Source organism: Amblyomma maculatum, chromosome 1, assembly GCF_055883805.1.
Source record: "Amblyomma maculatum isolate TAMU_Amacu chromosome 1, ASM5588380v1, whole genome shotgun sequence".
NCBI classification, from domain to species: Eukaryota; Metazoa; Arthropoda; class Arachnida; order Ixodida; family Ixodidae; genus Amblyomma; species Amblyomma maculatum.
Genome location: NC_139344.1, coordinates 27,475,850 through 27,491,159, shown reverse-complemented (window position 1 = coordinate 27,491,159; position 15,310 = coordinate 27,475,850). Strand labels below are relative to the sequence as shown.

The window sequence follows — 15,310 nt, the reverse complement described above, 5'->3', positions numbered from 1 at the left end:
ATCGCTGTGCAGCATCTTGGCACGCTGCCAAGAAATGAGCTGTGGATGAAAGGACCCAAACGGAGTGCTACATGGAAGCGAAAACGCTGGCGATTTCTGCTGCAGCATTCTGCTGCAGCTACACAAAAACCTTGTTTCGAGCTGCCCCTGTGGCTCGAACAGGAGGGACGCAGTTCCAACAAGTTGGAAATTTTTTGCTCTGTCGCTGAGATCGCTTAATCGCTTGCATGTAAGCGAGCTGGCCTTAACGCTTTCTTTTTTTTTCCAAATACTCGAGTGCAAAAGTGAAGGGTGGGTTCATTAGGCGAGTGAGTTGATTACGCGACAAATGCGGTATCATTTTTCCGCATCGTAAGTGCTGTCCCAAGCCGATTTCTGTATATCGAATTATCGATATATCGAACTATTTCGCGATCCCCTTCGAGTTCGATATATCTGGGTTCGACTGTATAATAGTGGCTGCTGCTGCATGGGAGACTGCATGCATTAACACATCGGAGGCTTTGCAGCAGTCGATGAGGTCGCGCAAATTCTCTCAATTATTATCCACGTATCCACTGCTGCAATATATTTGCAAGCTGTCACTGTTCCGTCTTCCCAGCTCTCAACATTCCAGCAGTAGCTGGCTTGAACAATTCGTGATTGCGTTATATAATCATAACTATTTTTTTTTTCTTTGTCGTGAGGTGTCGACCTTCCTCTTATGTTACATTCGTGGTCACGTTATTTACACGTAAACACATTTTAGAACTTATGTGGCTAAGTAGCTAGGTTACTACAAAACATACTTTAATGCCTTGCCACTAACTCCATCCTCAATATTTTATTGAGAATGAGTACAGAATGCAGATGGTCAAAAAAAAAAAGAAAAGGAAGCAAATTATATCAGAACCTGTTACCAACTAGTGGAGACCGAGCAAAAGTCGGAGTGCATTAAGAGTTTTACTAAATGTGGAGTTACTGCAAAGTCTTATTTTAGCTTGCGAAAATTCCGTCAAGGCTATAAAACGATTGATTACCTGAACATGCAACAGTTCAACTGAAAGCAAAACTTACACTTTGCAAAGTTTTACTATATTCACAACAGGGTTAAACTTTATAAAAATAAAGCCGCCGAAGTGGCACCATCAAAACAGCAGCCAATAGCAGACCTAGCATAACATCTGAATAAAAATCTTGAACTTGTGAATATGAATGTAAACATAACGGAACGGGCCAACTGATGCCCAGCAAAGCTTTAGCAGTCAAAAACTTGTCATTCCCATAATCTTCCTACCAACCACTCATTTTTTTTTTTTCGAAGAAGAAGAAAACGGAAGTTATACCTAAAGCAACGGCAGCACTCTTGTGCAGCCTAACGTGTATGTCATTGGTTTCATCAAAATTCATCAAAGATTGGAATGAATTACGAAACACCCAAAAAACTTCCTTTACTGCTCAACGTTTCGTCAGCAGTAAGTCAGTGACAGCCACTAAGAGCAAGAAAAAAAAGCACACCAGTCATAGAAACTGGCACTCTCAGTGCATATCCATTCCTGCACGCTGCTTCACAGATTCCCTGCAAGGCATTTACTACGAGATTTTAATTATACTGTATGCATAGCCCAAAATCCAATTATAAAATTCTGGCAAGAACAAAAAGATAACAAATTAGAAACGCAAAGATCTCATCTGCTAATACCCTATGTTATTACATGAGAGATATTATATTTTTGTACCCATATGGGGTAAATTATAACTACCAACTCTCACTGCATCTGCACCTCATTGCTCATTTGATGCTTGCAGACAGTTTTTCTCTTTTCAGCCAGAAAAGCTCCAAGCACTTTGAGTTACGCGAAAACGCAGCACTAAAGAAACGTCCTGTTCGACCTCTTACAATCCGACGGCGAAAACTACGCATCAACTTAAAAACCTTGTTAACCAGACCAAAGTTTTGCAAAGGCCACACATAAAAGAAATGCTCATCAAATAAATTGCGTCAATGAATCTCAGCAGAACAAAGACTAGCATTTTCAACCCCACCTCAGGATGCTTCACAGTAAATAAACACTAACGAGAATAAAAGCATGTCAACCGTTCTGCAAATTCATCTATGGCCAGTATTTCATTTGGTAGTACATATAATCAATGCAGGAGCAGGCAAGATAAAAATGATCGGTAGCACGATGCTCCCACACTCTCCAATCACTGCATCACATAAAAAGATAACAGCTTTCAGACACAACTGAAGGCTGCGGTAATAGTGCACACAATAAAGATATAGTACTTTGGCTGGGCAATAATGAGAAAGGTGATTACCTGAGCCCAGACCAAGGAAATAATTTCATTAGAACATATCATTGTGTTTTCGAGCACAAGTTTTCAACTCGAATAATAAGCAGTTCACACAACTGTAGTGAGACCCAAGGCTTCTTTCCTACAGCCAAGAAAATCAAGTACAGACGGTGACTGCGTTTTTCGTTTCAAATGGGAGAATATGGGTCCAGGCCATGGGTGTTTACAGTAGGCCAACTTAAAAGAGCCACACAACTCCCGTTTTGTACATCTTGTCAGAACTATTAAATCATTGCCTGGGGTTTCGTTTCCCCTCCTTGCACAGCTAGAATGCTAGAAGACATGCACTTGTAAACAAACTTCCTCACATGTAAACAAGCCATCCTATAATGGCACTCTATTTGTCAATGGTGCAATTTAGATGATTTTCTTGCCTGGTCTGTTCTATCTCAGTAGACTAGGGAAGAAGTATTTGAGCAGTATATCACAGAGTGGAAGTATAGGCAGTAGGCTCTCACAGGCTTGTATTAGACTGTATTCCCATCATTATGTCTATCAACCATAAATAATGCTCTTAAGTATGTGCATTAAGCATGAAAATCTGCCCAAAGTCAATGCGCCACCACTGTGCACTTTATAACAGGGCACCCCACAATTTACCGACAACTATGCTGTCCCGAAAAAAAAAAAAAAAAAGTTGATTAAGAGGGTGAAACTAGTTTTTCAGGCTAGTCGTGCAGCGTACGACGAGTATCGTGTGGGCAACCTGTACCACCTGTGCAGCGCCTTCCACAGCGTCAAGCATAGCCGACGCCTAGCACAGACAGTGGCCACCAGGGCAAGCACGAGCAGCCCTAGAAGCAGCAGAGCCAAGGGGGACCTACCGACAGGCACTAGGCCATCAGGTGAATAGAAGCGCAGCAGAAAGCCTAGGGAGTGCTGCTCGTTCCACTGGGTGCCCTCACGGCAGTCGCTGCACAGTGAGGGCGGAGGGAAGGGCTGCTTTGGGTGCAGCGGGTCCTCGGAGATGTCTCCGGCCAGCCGTGCGTTGACTTTGTTGTGCGCTCGCCAAAGCCAGAGGACGGCATCCCGCGTTGTGCGCACCTCGGTGTCCAGATCCTTGGCCATGGCACCAAAGTGGGCAGCGCAGTAGCGGCAGGAGAAGAAGTGGGTCACATAGTCCCTGACGGCCTGGAGGACGTCTAAACCAGATGCATCCCTCCCGAGAGGGTAGCCTGCACAACGGTAGCCGCGGGCATTAACAACGATAAAAGAGGAAATGGCAAAGTACACTGCTAGCCTAAAGGCATTTGTGAGGGCAACTTCATAAACGAATAAAGTGCTCTCACTCAAAACTTTAAATCCAAGACCTCCAAGGAGTGACACCGGTATGTTAACATGCATACTTAGTCCAAAAGCTTCAATCCGCTTTATGCGGTAGGATGTGGCGCCATCCTGCGAGAGCGGGCAAGAAACACATTGGACGGCAGTGTAGCAGACGATGCGAAAGCGCACCATACGAAATGGCCATGGCAACGCAGGTAGAAAACGAAAGCTCCTCCTTTTTTGGCCTCGGGGCAGAAAGTAGTGACAGTGATAGCAGTATATCATGTTCACGCAGTATGGGGGAATGTTACAGCGTTTTCACAATCCACTCATAATGCACGCATATACTGTCTTCATATTGTACGAGCGTGTAGCGCGGGCCGTGTTCGACGTGACAGAATGAGACGCTCTCAGCGTGCAGGTTCGTGACAGACAGGAGAGCACGGAGGCAGAGAGAGAGAGGGGGGGGGGGATCTCAAAGGGCAAAGCAGCCAGGGGTTTGTTGATGCTGCAGAGCTAGGTGGAATCGTCCCGTGTGACTTACGAGCGGCGCATATGCGCGGGGTGTCTTGAGTTACCGAGCACAATGCGGTCACCGCCGCGCCGGCATGGTGCAATGGGCGTCGCTTCCTCATCGCGTCATCTAAATGCGTGCAGCTATAGGATTTCATGTACGAAGCTTGGCAGAGAGGCACTTATACACACCCCCTGAAAAGGGCATTGTCCCGGCCGGAATGCACACCTGCAGGAAACGCACGGCATTTTTCTGGCAACGTATGATTCAGCACTGCAGCCAGTGTCTGCCCTCAGAACGGATGTGGTCGCAGTGGTGAAAAGGTTCTCGGTGCACAGAGAATGGTCATTCTGTTGTGATAGGATCCACAACCTTTCTGCCTCCACCGAGATTTCAGCAAAATCAACGACCGACTTGGTGACATATGTGCATCTGCCACATATCGGATGCGCATCTCGGTCAGCAACCAACGCTGTTCTACGTCCAGAGCGATCTACTCTGCAAGTGAATGAGCATGAGCCCTCCAGGAGACTCATTTGTGCCGGGCGGTTTCCTTGCCGTTGCAAACGGCTGGACGAAGACGACGATTATCAAGCCCATATATGCTCCTAGCAGCAAGAACACAGATACTACAGGTATGTATGCATCTAAAGGAAATATGCACGATGAAAAGTACCTACTAGAGTTGGCACCCAGCCTGTAACGCACCAGTGATAGCTGCGATGAGGATTTCTTCGCTGCATGTTTGTTTTAGTTGCGCCGGGGTCTGATGGCGATGTATTTTGTAATTTCTTTTCTTTATGTGCGAAAGGGCTAGGTAGCTTAGATATCACAGGCGGCTGTGCGCACTAGGGCGTAATAATTAGCATGTTTTATCGTCACTGCCACCTGACTAACAAGAAAAAAATACGGCGTTTGTTGTAATGCATCATGGTGCATCACCACAAACGGCAAAGCTTTTTTTCTTTTTAGTCAGGCGGCAGTGGCAATAAAACATGCTAAATATTACGGTCTAGCGCACACAGCCACCTGTGATATCTGCGCTACCCGGCCCCTTTGCACATAAAGAAAACAAACGACAAAATACATCGCTATCAGGCTCCGTCGCACATAAAGCAAACACGTGCCGAACAAATGCTCATTGCGGCTATCACTGGGGGGTTACAGGCTTGGTGCAAACTCCAGTAGATACTTTTCATCATGCACATTTCCTTTAGATACATACATACCTGTAACGAAGTGTCTTTTGCACAGTCGAGAGTACGCAGTCGGTTGCAAGGTCGGCCATTCACATCTTGACGCTTGGTGGCCCTAATTCAAGCTTCAAGTCGTTGTTGGTCGCAGCTCGCTGAGGGAAACCTGAAAAACCGTGTCTTGCATCCCGGCACGCCTAGAGAGTGGCAACCGTACGCGGCAGATGTGGTTGGCATCGCTTTGCCAAGCCTGTGACGGTCACCGTGCCGCCCGGTGCCGCCAGCCCCGTGCACAGTCGGCGCCAAGAAACGCCGTCGACGCCGTCCAATGTGTTTCCATCGGTCGCCGCTAAGACTTCGCGCATGTGCAGAAAACTCGCGCAAAAGGCGGATTAATTTCTCTGGATGTGTATCGGGGCTTATTTCCCCACAAATCCTAAACAAACTACAATTTACTGTCTATTTTGTTCAATTCTTTCCTTAACATGCCTATTCATATCGTTCAATATGAAAGATGGCGTGAAAAGTTTCATTCTGAGCAGTTCAGGCCACTTCCCAACAAGTGACGCTTTTCGAAATGTTGCAAAAGGACTGTATATCAGTTTCGTTCAATTTTTTTTTGTCAGTCACATCAAATATTTTTAAACTTCGCATTGAACGCGTCAACATGAAGTAATCACGGTAGCCATGGCGCCGAAGGTGGCGTCCTCTTCTCACACTGACCCTTCTTAGCAACACTGGTATTTTTGTTATTTTGCAGCATCGACACTTTACTGTTTGGTTCAAGCAGCACTTTTGAGAGGAAAAATCACTTCCCTAATCTCAATTTAGTTCAAATAAGGGTGACAGTTTTGCCCAGTCTGGACTGTCGAAATGTCACAGTTTAAGTTTCATTTCCGTTGTTGCGAGAAGAATCGCTGTTTTCCGGAACTCTCTGAAAGCACTGGGCATGTTCTGAATGATCACATGCCACCAGCTGTACAGCGGCCACAGATTTTTTGCAAGATGGCCAAGATCAACCTCGCACTGCACTGTGGAGCAGTTCAAAGTGCTGCACATGACCAATCAAATATATATGTACAGCAAAATACAAAATATATATCCTAGATTTTGTATCCTTTTATTGTCCAAATGGATACGTTTAACATTTTTTGTGACTTTTTGTCCAAGTCTCCAAAATATTGCCACTTATATTTTTTCCCGTCCTAAGCATTACATACTCTGCTCTGTTGTATCCTCCATTAAAAAATAATTCTGTTAGCTACACCGTGACGTGCTGCAATGAATAAAAACTTTCAAATTCATGGGTGAAAAAAAATATTTATACATGCTACCCTAAAACTGCCTTCAAGGAAATAGCTCACAACACATCAGTAGTAGCCTAGCCTATCCAAAATTAAGATGATGAGAAGTGGCATGAACACAGCCAGCAAACTGTACTAATGTAAGAGATGAACTGATTAAATTTAAATGAAATTTCATTTAGTTTATTTGTTTCAATATCCCAAAGCGACATTGACCAAATGAAATGAAATAAGATGAAATGTAATGGATTATGTCTGTGTCCAGACAAGGATGACATAAGTACCACAAAGATCAATGGCAAGAGATCATATTGAAGTTTTTCTACCACAAACCCAACAGCAGTAATGAATCCGGCTGGCTAAGCTCACTTTCCACATCTAAGTTGATATTTTATATCTTTTCCCCTGCTTTTAATTAAAACGTGTAGGCACAAAGCAAAACACACTAATAAACAAAAAGCAGAGCAAAATGAAATTTTCGTTCAACATTAAGGTGCACAGGCCGAGATTCTCTTTTGTTTATTTTTTCAACTATTTTTCATACTACTCCGGCATTCAACCCCCTGTGTACTACACTCCAGTTACCGTAGCATAAGCAGAGAATAAAAAGAAATTAGAATGATATTCTGTAAAAGTCTATGTGCTTAAAGAGCATTTCATGATTTCATTTGCTTTGGATTTTCACTGTGCCCCATTTACACGTTAAAATGTTAAACATGCAGCAGTTTAGTGAAACCGTTCATAACTACTAACTTTGCTAGAAAATTTCCCAATACCTAAAAACCAGCATTTGTAGCTTAAAAAGATGCTATAATAGAGGTGTGTGAACACTCGAAATTTCAAATGGTTTGCAAATGGTATTTATTACTTGATTCGATACACACTGCATTTTTACTATGCAATCGCGGAAACGTTCAGAAATTGCCACTTTCTCGTTTCGCTAAATTTACGGCAAAACATCAGGACATTTAAAAACTGCAGCCGCTCGTGCTTGTCCCTTTCATTAACTTACTGCACAGATCACGCTGATTAGACAACATCGGACAAGATTTTGATGGCTGTTGGTATCTGCAGTAGATGTAACCAGGTTTATTTTGTTCATATATTTGTTTCATTCTACTTCAAGCTATTTTGGTATTCTCAATTATAGTGTCACTTTGCACCTTAGTTAATCACATGCACTGCATGCAACTTAAGCGGCGCGGCAGTCGTTGCGTTCACAGAGCTGCATAGAGTTACTACACTGACTATATCTCGTGTCCACAACGTCTGTGTTCGCAAACGCGGACTACCAGTGAGAAAGCGAGATTACCATATAGAAAAATTAAGTTTCAAATAATTCTGCTGCATTTCTCAGCTTCACAGCCACATATTCGTTAATTTGGGGATGGAGTGTTTTTCAATGAAGCAAGAAAAAATTTATAAAAAAGTCATTAGCCTGTCCCTTTAACATTCTTGTACCTTAGTACGACTCAATGGTGCTTGCCAATTGAAATAGAAGTGCATGTGAGATTAATTAACTAAACTTGGCCACCAAAGAATTTACTAGAGCGGGCAGTTATGTCTTTCATTTTCACGCCATTTTCGACTTAAAAAAGCTTTGAGTTAGATAAAAATGATGTATTACAATCTTGAGACACTAGTTTTCAATCCAATTGCATTTATCATTCCCTTTTGCAATTCCAGATACAATCGAACCTCGTTAAAATGAACATGGATACAGCGAATTGTCGGATATAACGAAGTAAAAGCAAAGTTTGGTTGGCTGCGCTTTATTTCTATGGGAGTTCTATCTCTATAACGAAATGAAAAATTGAAAATCTGACATTAAATTGGTTATAACGAAGGACATTTTGTATTCAAACGACTCAAAATCCGCAAAGAAGCAAAAAAAAAATTTTGCAAAACACTAAATTTCGATTTTATTAACCGCCCCCGCCTAAAATGTGTTTGAATCACCTGCGCTTTCGTACGCCATGCCATCTAAAGACCACGAATGAATCTAGCATCAACAGCTGCCTGGCATGTGACCGGCATGAGATTGAACCACCGCCCGCGCGCCCCTGCCACTACTTTTTGCAGGCCCACGCCTGTGCTCGTTTTTCTCGAGGTCATGCCGTCGTCTTGCAACATGGCGGCGCCGAAACGCAAAGCAGTTTCTCCTGAAACACAAAAATATTCAGGGTGGTCGACAGCGGGTGCAAGGAAGAGATTGCTTAACTTCGGCGTTGTGAATAGCACTCTATCAACCATACTGAGCGCAAGGCAAAAGATTGAAAACGTTCACTCTGCAGGCACCATGAGGAATGACAAGAAGCGCGTCAGGTATTGTCACCACCAGGATGTTGAAGATGCCTTGTTAGCGTGATTCAAGGACGTTAGCGTGCAACCTGCCTGTGTCTGGTGCCGTGCTTCAAATGAAGCAATAAGTCTCTCTTGTGTCTTGGGCCACGATGACTTCTATACAAGCAGTGGCTGGCTGCAGCGATTTAAAGACCGCCACTAGATTGTTTGCCACGCCTTGTCTGGCGAAGAAGCAGCCGTTGACATAGAGAACTGCGAGAAGTGGGCAGAAAGCTTCCGCATGCAACTGGAAGGCTACGAGGAGCGCGATGTCTACAACGTGGACGAGACTGCGCTTTTCTTTAAGCTGCTCCCGGAAAAATCACTCGAAAAGCAAAAACCGCATCACTGTCATTGTTTGGGTCAATATGTATTGGTCATATAAAAGGCGACTGTTATTGACAAATCTGCCCACCCCAGGTGCCTGCACAAGAACCGGAATGTCCAAGTGGACTATTGCTCGAATAAAAAGGCGTCGATGACGTCGTCACTCTTTGAAGCATGACTGAAGGCCTTCGACAAACACATGGCAGAACAGCGCAGGAAAGTTCTCCTTGGATTGGGCAACTGCTGTGCCCATAAGGTGTCTCTACCACTTGAAGCAGTCTGCCTAGTTTTTTGCCGCCAAACTCGACCTCCGTGCTGCAGCCATTAAACAGGGGCATCATTCGCTCACTGAAATGCTGCTACCGAAAGCGACTGGTTACGCAGTTCGTATTTGACATAGGGGCATATCAACAGCTGTAAACCTCAAAACAATGGTGGACATGCTGTGCGGTGCATGGAACGAAGTGGCACAGTCGACAATAAGAAATTGATTTGTCGATGCTGGCCTAGCCCATCCGCCAGCGAGACTGAGCTCAACGACGCCCATGATTCTGAACGTGAAGCGGATAATTTCGACGAGCCGACATGGCATCAACTGGCGGTTCTGAACGTTACATCCAAGGACTTCATCGCTACTGATGACAATTGGCTGTGGTGCCCGAACTGACCTAACAAGATATTGTCGATCAGCTGCTTGCATCAGATGATGCTACGAGCAGTGATGAGAGTAAAAAAGAAGTCGAAGAGCGAGCTCTCAGCAGCACCGAGGCCGCCGATATGGCGAGGAAATTGAGGTACCTTGAGAAGCTACTTGTGGCCAAATCAGCTGACATTGGGAAAGCGCTGCACAGTGTCGATTTCGTTGAGAAATTTATTCTAACAAATAGTGCGAAGTGCCACCAAATTAACATTACGTCGCTTTTCAGATAAATCAGTTGTGTGTGGCCAAAATCCTGATTTTTGTGACCATTTTTGCTTTGCAGTGCAAAATGAAAGGTGAGGTTTTGCGTGCTTATACCACGCTTTAAAGAAAAAAAAACGTGCATTTTTTTCCAACTCTGCTTTCCATATTAAGGTAGCCTTTGGTTTTTACACAGACTTGTTCTGTAGGAATTTGTGTGCGTACTTTCACGACGAATATTAGATATCAGCACAAATTTCTGTGCAAAATAAAACTTCGTTATAACGAGGTTCGACTGTACACAAATAAATGCAGGCACATGCCCTAATGCTGGTTACTCATAGATATAGAGTAAAAGGAAGTTTTGCCTACTGTGAACACTTTTAAGCATTAGCAAGTCTGGAGCGACTATGTTAAAGGCCTCACTTTATGCTTCAGATTATTTCTAACGTCTCTGCACAGGAGATCCTAAAACTTCCCGACACAGCACAATGCAAACCTGTGCTTGCGATTCCAGTCAATGAAGCTAGTCATTGAATGTTTACCAACAAACATGGTATGTACTATGTACTATACCATTCCCTAATGACTTGTTCACTAGAATATTTATCGCAAGCTAGACTTATTTCCCAATGATAATAATAAAGGCTATCAACGTCTGCTGAATGCTTGCTAAGTTTTTGTTAGCTAATAAATACAGAATAGCACAGGTGACATACCTCCAGACGTGTGGTAGGCACTAACAGTCAGGCTGTGAAAAAGCATCCAGAGAGCACAGGGGTAACCACGTAGATCCGGCCGACTGCCTCGACAACCCTCATAAGGCCCCACCGCTGGAAGGTCGTCCTGCAAAAAATTTCCTCTCACATGACACAATGCACTCCCACTAATTCAAACTACAAGAATATCAACAATAACTTGAAATGAAGCCAAAAGGATGCTATACAAAACAAACTGATGATTCATATATAGTAAAACCCCATCGATATGTTTTAAAAAAAATGCGGAGGGAAAACATATTATCTGGGAAAGTGTATGATCCGAACTGCCAGATTTTGAAAAATCTAATTACAGAACGAGGTAAAAAATCATTCAGAGTTGAGATTTTCTCAGCATAAAAGTGTCGCTTTGCATTTATAGACATCAAGTATAAACAGCTCCTTTCTCAGTACTCGCAGAATTCAAACCGCATTCGCCTTGCCCTAATCGTGCGTTGCCCTAATCATGAAAGAGATTTAACCCTTTGACTGTGGAATATTCCGAAAAAAATTCACCCCCAGTTTCAAATTGTTTTAAACACTATGCGTTTAGTGCAGTACCCATATGGCAAAAACGCCGCAGGACAGAATGCGGCCACAGTACTTGTATGGCAAAAACAGTCAAAGGGTTAATAATAAATCCGGTTCGTAGACGATAATGACTCCAGATGCTTTGGCCCCTTACACCAGTGACATGTGGAGAAGCCATCGCAATGGCTTACATTTGCTGCATGTTTGCTCATGCTGCATTCCCCAGGTGTGACAGCTAATCGCAGAACTGCTGGGAAGGTGCAGATGATCAAGGGTGTGCCAGATTTGCAGTTCAACATACACCTCAGATTTCAGTGAACACCTTAAAACATTCTTCAAAAGAGGAAGTTTGAGACAGAATGAAAATATTTCCAGGAACAAACTTTCATCGGTGGTGGGTGTAATTCAGTGTAAACCCTCCTATTATTGCACAGATAATTAAGTAAAACTCATTAGGGAACCTTTAATTAACCCAGTTGGGTGGTTAGCACCAATTTGAAATTCAAAGCTCTGAAAAGAATAATGCCACATCAGTTTTGAAACATCAAAAAAGTTGAATAAACTCATCTCCTGAAGCCTGGGAGCACGAGCAAAATTCGGCACTTTCTTCCGCACAAAACCGAAACTAAGCTCATGAGGTGTGCAGGAAGCCCAGAGGAAGTGGCACGTAAGCTGCTCACGGGTAACAGTGACTACATCCCCATATTCTACGGTGTGCCACGTCATGCATTTTCTTTAGCTCAGTCTCCTCAAAAAATAAAAATAGTGCAGTTGACTCTCCTTTCCTTTGCACCAAACAACAAAGGAAAAAAAAATACAGCTTTCTTGACTTGGCACAATTGAGCATGCAGTTTGAATTGGGCACTATAGTGACTGCAGCCCGTGATCAGCCGACATGCCATTTCCCTTATGCTCCCTGCAGATTGCACGTGCTCTGTTTCACCTTCATGCATAAAAAAGTGCCAAATTTCGTTGTGCTCCGAGGCTTCAGAAAGCAAGTTTTTCTCCCTTTCAAGCACTGATGTGGCATCACCTTTTCCACAGCTTTGAACTCCCTATTAGTATTAGCCAACTACATTGATCAAAATTAATTGATAATTTATATTAGTTGGCTAAGTATTTAGAAGTGTTTTACAGTAAATTACATCCACCATGGCTGAGCATTTGAGTCTAAAAATATTGTTGTTGTTTTTTTCTAGAATTCCCCTTGGTGGGGGGGAATTTTTGAAAGTGTCTGCTGAAATGCCCAGTATATAATGGGTGTTGCTGATAAGTCTCCAGCTTTATTGAGAAAAATATTTGGTGCAGGAAAGAAACTTGCCCATTATTCAACATTTTTCTGCGATGATGAATGCACTTTGGACATCTGCTGTACAATTTCCCTAGGCCCTTGGGGAAAATAAAGTGTGGTTGTAAATGAAACCACCCCTTTGCACTAGCAGTGACATCTTTGCAAATTCAAAAATGGGTGCCTTTCAACTGTCTTTCTTTTCTTTTTCTTTTTTTTCCTTCAGATCTTGAAACAGAGGACAGTCCCCGAGTGCTAAATTGGGTGAGCGAGGTGATCGCTGCATTGTTAAACCTTGATATTGGCCAACTTGTAATTGGTTATGGATTCCCAAACAGCTCCTGCTTTGATTTTGCGAAAAAGGGCAGCATAACAGGCTCCCGTGACCGTGGCACCCACTTCTAGATTAGTGGCAAACATCTCCATTCCTGTCCCAAAACATGTGTGCCACCACTTTGGTGTCACATATGTGTTCAGAATTTCTTTGGCAGGGGTGAACCCAGAGCTCTCTTCTCCATCAACTGCTATTTGGTCTCAGGATGAGAGGAGCAGAGCCCTCTTTCCCCTTTTTTTAAGCAGCCTACAAAAAAGAAGCATGCTTTACTCGCCTAAAAAATCCAAATGACTGCCCGAGAAGTTCCCATGCTTTCATGCTCAACGTCAGCATGGGGACATTTGGAGACTGCTTTGCAAGAACCTTCGCCGTGTCTACCACCCTAATTACTAAGTAACCCCCACACGCAATCTTGTGAAACATTTAGGGTCTCTGCTATGCAGGTAGCATAAGTTGTGTTTTCAAAAAACATTTCATGAATATGTCCACACTTCCTCCACAGGCAACATCCACACGCCTCCGCATTTTTCCGGAACATTTTTCGTCTTCGGTGCTGAAATGGCCTGTACGGAATCAAGCCACCCAACATGAAGTGACACTCTCCACTATAGCTGCTAACGGAGCGCCAAAAATGTCCTCGAGAAAAATTTATGGTATTACACCAAGGCACTCCTTCAGCGTGAAGTCTGTAAGATCATTAAAAACTTCATTCCACCTCCCCCCTTCCCCCAAGAAAAGTGAGAAAATTTGAATTCTGGATTAGTCAGATGAAATTTGGCCCAGGAAGTTCTATGACAAGTTTTCTGGGAAAATACCTAAAGCTGTCACTGCTCATTTGGATCAGAATGAAGCTCAAGATTTATCAGCATCTCTTCATATAGTAGCTAAAACTTCAAGTGTGTGTCATGAGAATTAAGTCAAAGGTTGGGAAATTTTCTGAAGCCCCAGCTATAGTACAAGAATGCCTACTTCTAGCCATAGAACCTTTTTTAAAAGGATGAGAAGAATCCAAATTACAGTCCCATTTCATACAGAACATGTATATAGTATAACCGATTATTAGCTGCATCAAAATCTTTCTAAACCTTTCGAGCAAACGCATTAAATTTTTACACTGTTTACCAAATGCGGTTGATCATAAAGCTGTTATGCCCAACTCCCCAGTGCCAAGGGGTGTCCACTCTGGTGGCAGTGTGGCAAAAATTCATACCATGGCTCATTCCTTTATCTCACATCCATCCACAGCATTGTACTTGTATATTGACTTCCACTTGTGCTCCATCTACACTTCATGTTTATCGACAACCGATAAGCCTACACGTACCTTTGCTGAATTTAATTTGCATTAGATCAAGCAAGGATGCATCTCTGTCCAAGTAAATGAGGGTTAAGTTATTGCATCAGACCAGAAGGTCCCACCGAACTCTTCCACCTCTCCCTCTGCTTTTTTTTTTTCGTTCGGTGGTTGGTTCAACCATCCCACTGTTTTGAAAACAATAATAAGGCCTTCTGCATAAGAAAACAGTCATGCATTGAAGGAAAGTAGCAGATGGCAAGGAGCAGCTCCTCCAGGTCCATCTTTTCCACTTTGCTTCGATGTGCAGCTGTGTCAGATGCAGAGGCCCTCCGAAAAGCACAGCCATGCACCCAGGTGTTCCCTTCAGGAGTGGACAACCCTGTAAATTACAAACCGAAGCTCACCTGCTTGTTAAGAAAGGCTGAAAGGTCTTCTCCTCGTAACGAGTCTGCTCCAGATGATGTCACGAAGGCGTGTAAGCTTTTCAGTGTATGCTTCATTGACTGGCTTCCTGGAAAATACTGTTTCCCAGTGGCACATTTTAGCTTCCGTTCAAAGCCATAATAACGAATGGCTTTATTCCTTGGGGTTATAAAAGCAAATAGAAGCCTCATCAATGGACAGAGTTCACCCTTTCAAGGCATAGCCACAAGGCGATAGAAATGGCAGAAGAAAATTAATACCTTGCAAGTGCAAACAAAGCTCTTCATGGACCACTGCCTGCAGCCTGAACTAAGTGCCTCAGTAGTCTACTAAAACTCATTAAAAATAAAACCACATTAAAAATGCCTACTTTAGATAAGCATGACAACCTTAAAGTAAAAACCTCTCCATTATATAAAGCTAAATGACACACGAACCAATACAATTTTGAGGTGCATTAGGCAGCCGCTCAAATTCTAACAAACAAATGGAGA

At 43.2% G+C, this 15,310-nt stretch overlaps 1 protein-coding gene across 1 annotated transcript in view; it reads right to left on the bottom strand.

Moving 5' to 3' along the window:
* The window catches only part of LOC146202000 (sulfhydryl oxidase 1-like), a 72,996-nt gene that overhangs the window by 37,799 nt on the left and 19,887 nt on the right, over positions 1 to 15,310 (bottom strand). Inside the window, exons 8-10 of the mRNA XM_084587888.1 lie at positions 14,798 to 14,914; positions 10,905 to 11,031; positions 3,162 to 3,512 (exon numbers count right to left, since the gene is read on the bottom strand). Coding sequence (XP_084444014.1) covers positions 3,162 to 3,512; positions 10,905 to 11,031; positions 14,798 to 14,914 — 595 coding nt within the window. The remainder of the gene's footprint in view (positions 1 to 3,161; positions 3,513 to 10,904; positions 11,032 to 14,797; positions 14,915 to 15,310) is intronic.